The following is a 3,547-nucleotide window of genomic DNA, read 5'->3' on the forward strand; positions in this document are numbered from 1 at the left end:
CTGTGAGTAGTTGGCAGTCCCCTCATTTTTGAGCTATTTATGTAAATTAATTCTCGCTGCTTCACGCACGCAGCAGGTATAATTGGTCATCGTCGTCTCGTCACGACTTAGCAACTCTCAAAACATAACTTTTGCGTGAGATTCAGCAATTCCATCCTTCTCCAACTATAATATTGTGTACATGTATGCCATGGATGACCAGTTTTTTAACATCCACGTGTATCTCTAATCTAATTTCTACGCAACGTAACATCATTTTGAAAGTAGGGGGAACAACCTTGAGGACTGCAATAATTGAGTAGATCAAGGACTCCAATTCATGCATGCACCACTATTTATACCGACGTTCCCTTGCGCTCTTCACTCCACTCCTTCGTCTCGTTTCCCGCTTTGTCTCTGGCATTAATGGCCCTTTCTTCATCTTGCTTGGACACAACCTGGTGGGTCTTTACCCTTCCAGCCATAACAACCCAACACTTGCATAACCCTACTTTCCTCCTCTTCTTCATCCCAATAATGCTTCTTTTCTTACTTGCCTCCCTTGCATGGACTTTCTCTCCTGGAGGCCTTGCCTGGAAAAATGCAAGGACTCACATGGGTCGGGTCACCATACCAGGACCCAGAGGTGTCCCTATCTTTGGCAGCTTATTCAGTTTGAGCCACGGCTTGGCTCATCGTACACTCTCTTCTTTGGCTCACTCCCTAGCCGCAAAACAGCTCATGGCTTTCAGCTTGGGCTCAGTCCCCGCCGTCATCACCTCCGATCCTCACATGGCACGTGAAATTTTGACGTCACCCCATTTCGCCGACCGCCCCGTCAAGCAATCCGCCAAGAGCCTCATGTTCAGCCGAGCCATCGGATTCGCTCCCAATGGCTCTTACTGGCGGCTGCTCCGGAGGATTGCCTCCGCTCATCTCTTCTCACCGAGGCGAATCGCCGCCCACGAGATGGGCCGTCTCCTTGACTGCGCTGCCATGTTACGAACCATAGCCGATGAGCAGTCCATGAACGGCGTTGTTGCCCTGAGGAAACACCTTCAGGCTGCGGCTCTTAATAACATCATGGGCACCGTTTTCGGTAAAAGATATGAATATAATCATCTGAATAGCTTTGGCTTGGACGCGAAGGAACTGCATGAGATTGTTAGGGAAGGGTTTGAGTTGTTGGGGGCTTTTAACTGGTCTGATTATGTGCCGTGGATGAGCTTGTTTTATGATCCTTCTCGTATCAGAGAACGGTGCGGAGCTCTTGTTCCTCGTGTGAGGAAGTTTGTGAGAGGCCTCATAGACGAACACCGATTGGCTGCTTCACCATCCAAGAAGCTCTGCGATAGTTCGGACTTTGTGGATGTGTTGCTATCCCTAGATGGTTCGGACGAGAAGCTCCATGAAGATGACATGATTGCCGTTTTATGGGTTTGTGCTCTCTTTCTATCTAATTAAGGTCAACATTTTTTTTATCGCTTTAACTTGACACCGGCCTGCGATCTAGACACAGCATAAAAATATATATAAAAGGCGAGATTCTTAGCTAGATCTGGTCTTTGAGATTAGACCAGGTCAATTGAAAGAGGGATAAGTCAATTCCGGGGTCTCTCGAAATTTTGGGCCTTAATCATTGAACTTATTTTGAGATTCTAGCCTACTTTTCTAGAGCAAAGTGAGCATTGAACACTCAATCTTCATATATTGGGTGTCAATTATATTCTTTATAGACTTATGTTTCCAAGAGATTTATAAATATATAAAAAATTAATAAAAATCATGTGATGTTCTCAAATGCTTTTTTTAAATAGTAGATAATTAGTTTAATTAATTCAATCATATAAAACGTTTTGAAATTGATTTGACTCAATCTTCGTTATCAAACTAAACTAAACTAAAGTTCTCCTGTAGACATGTACTTTACTCTGTTTTTATATAAGAGAGAAAAAAATATATTACATAGTTTAAAAAAATTAGATAATTATAATAACTATGTTTGAAAATAAAAAATTAAACTAAAATGCCTTATATTAATTAATATAAACATACATTAATTATTTTTCGATAATATAAATTATGAGAGGTGATTTAAAAAATGAGTAATAAATTCTTATTGAAATAAGTGATTTTGCTTATAAAAAAAAATAAAAAGTGATAGTTTCTCCTACAAATAAAAATAAAGAGAGTACAACTTAAGAATTAAAAATTTTCTTAGATGTATGATTTAGAGCTATCTTTTCGATCTCTTGCCATACTACGGGCACGCTATATCATCTAGTAGTCGGTTAACTTGACAAGAAACAACGGATTATGTGTTGTGTAACTTTCTTTTGTTCTTTTTCAAGTAGAGACTTTTTATTCTAAATACCATCATCTCCCTATAATTATCATTTCCTTTTCCTTATATGCTTTTGTGTTATACAGGAGATGATATTCCGTGGTACTGATACGACGGCCCTTCTAACCGAGTGGGCAATGGCGGAACTGGTTTTGAACAAACAAATTCAAGCGAGGCTCCGTGAAGAAGTTGACGAGGTTGTGGGAGACAAAAATGACGTCATGGATTCTGACGTGGCAAAAATGCCCTACCTCCAAGCTGTCGTCAAGGAGACCATGCGAGTGCACCCACCGGGACCCCTCCTTTCGTGGGCCCGACTCTCCACGTCAGACGTACAGCTCAGCAACGGCATGGTGGTCCCAGCCAACACGACGACGATGGTGAACATGTGGGCCATAACCCACGACCCACAGGTGTGGGACGATCCGTTCGTGTTCAAACCAGAAAGGTTCGTCCCAAGCAAAGGAGGGGCTGACGTGGACGTTCGAGGTGTTGACCTGAGGCTCGCACCGTTTGGAGCTGGACGTAGGGTTTGTCCAGGTAAGAACCTTGGGCTCGTCACTGTGAGCCTTTGGGTGGCTAACTTGGTTCGCCAGTTTGAGTGGGTTCGTGACCAGGCTAACCCGGTTGACCTAACCGAGGAGCTCAAGCTATCTTGTGAGATGAAGAACCCCCTCAAAGCTGTGGCCATTCCTCGGGCTGTTTAATTAGTTCTCACCAATACAAGTATACAACTAAAGGTTTGCGTCACTTTTATTTATATACGAATATATGATGTTATATATATATAGGAGGATTATGGCATACCCCACGGTGTATGAATTTTAAGGTTTTTAAGTTGTTTGAAAAGTGTTATAAGTGTTGCATGAGTGTATGAATATGAGCATATGATGTACCAAACTAAATAAGGGGGCGTTTATTAATTTTCCTCCAAATGTAATAATTAATGTTGTGGTTAATTATATTAGTCAATATTATGTATTTTGCGTAAGCATCATGTGCATGATTGTTCTGGGTATTCCATATAGAATGCGAATCGGCTTTGCATTCCAATCCCCAGTACAGTCGGCTTCTTTGTATCCTGATTCTCCGCACCGACTTTTTTTTTTTAAAAAAATCCATTGCATGGATGTGATCTTTTTTTTCCTTATCACGTCCCAATACATATATATTTATTAATGACACAGAATTTAATTGAACAATCTTATTTGAATAATTACAATA

At 41.2% G+C, this 3,547-nt stretch overlaps 1 protein-coding gene across 1 annotated transcript; it reads left to right on the top strand.

Annotated features, from left to right (window-relative positions):
• The first annotated feature begins 402 nt into the window (after nucleotides 1–402).
• Nucleotides 403–3,246, top strand: LOC129292090 (cytochrome P450 78A7-like). The gene is made up of 2 exons (XM_054929612.1): nucleotides 403–1,416; nucleotides 2,410–3,246. The coding sequence occupies exons 1-2, from the start codon at nucleotides 406–408 to the stop codon at nucleotides 3,028–3,030; spliced, it is 1,632 nt and encodes a 543-aa protein (XP_054785587.1). The 5' UTR covers nucleotides 403–405; the 3' UTR covers nucleotides 3,031–3,246.
• Nucleotides 3,247–3,547: the final 301 nt, after the last annotated feature.

Source organism: Prosopis cineraria, unplaced genomic scaffold (assembly GCF_029017545.1).
Source record: "Prosopis cineraria cultivar Desert tree isolate PC_DT_omini unplaced genomic scaffold, ASM2901754v1 PC14, whole genome shotgun sequence".
Classification (NCBI taxonomy): Eukaryota; Viridiplantae; Streptophyta; class Magnoliopsida; order Fabales; family Fabaceae; genus Prosopis; species Prosopis cineraria.

Bases quoted from the DNA above. Each gene is read 5' to 3' on its own strand.
- LOC129292090 (XM_054929612.1), top strand. From the start codon at position 406: ATGGCCCTTTCTTCATCTTGCTTGGACACAACCTGGTGGGTCTTTACC. The intron at 1,417-2,409 runs GTTTGTGCTCTC...TGTGTTATACAG, and splicing joins ACATGATTGCCGTTTTATGG to GAGATGATATTCCGTGGTAC.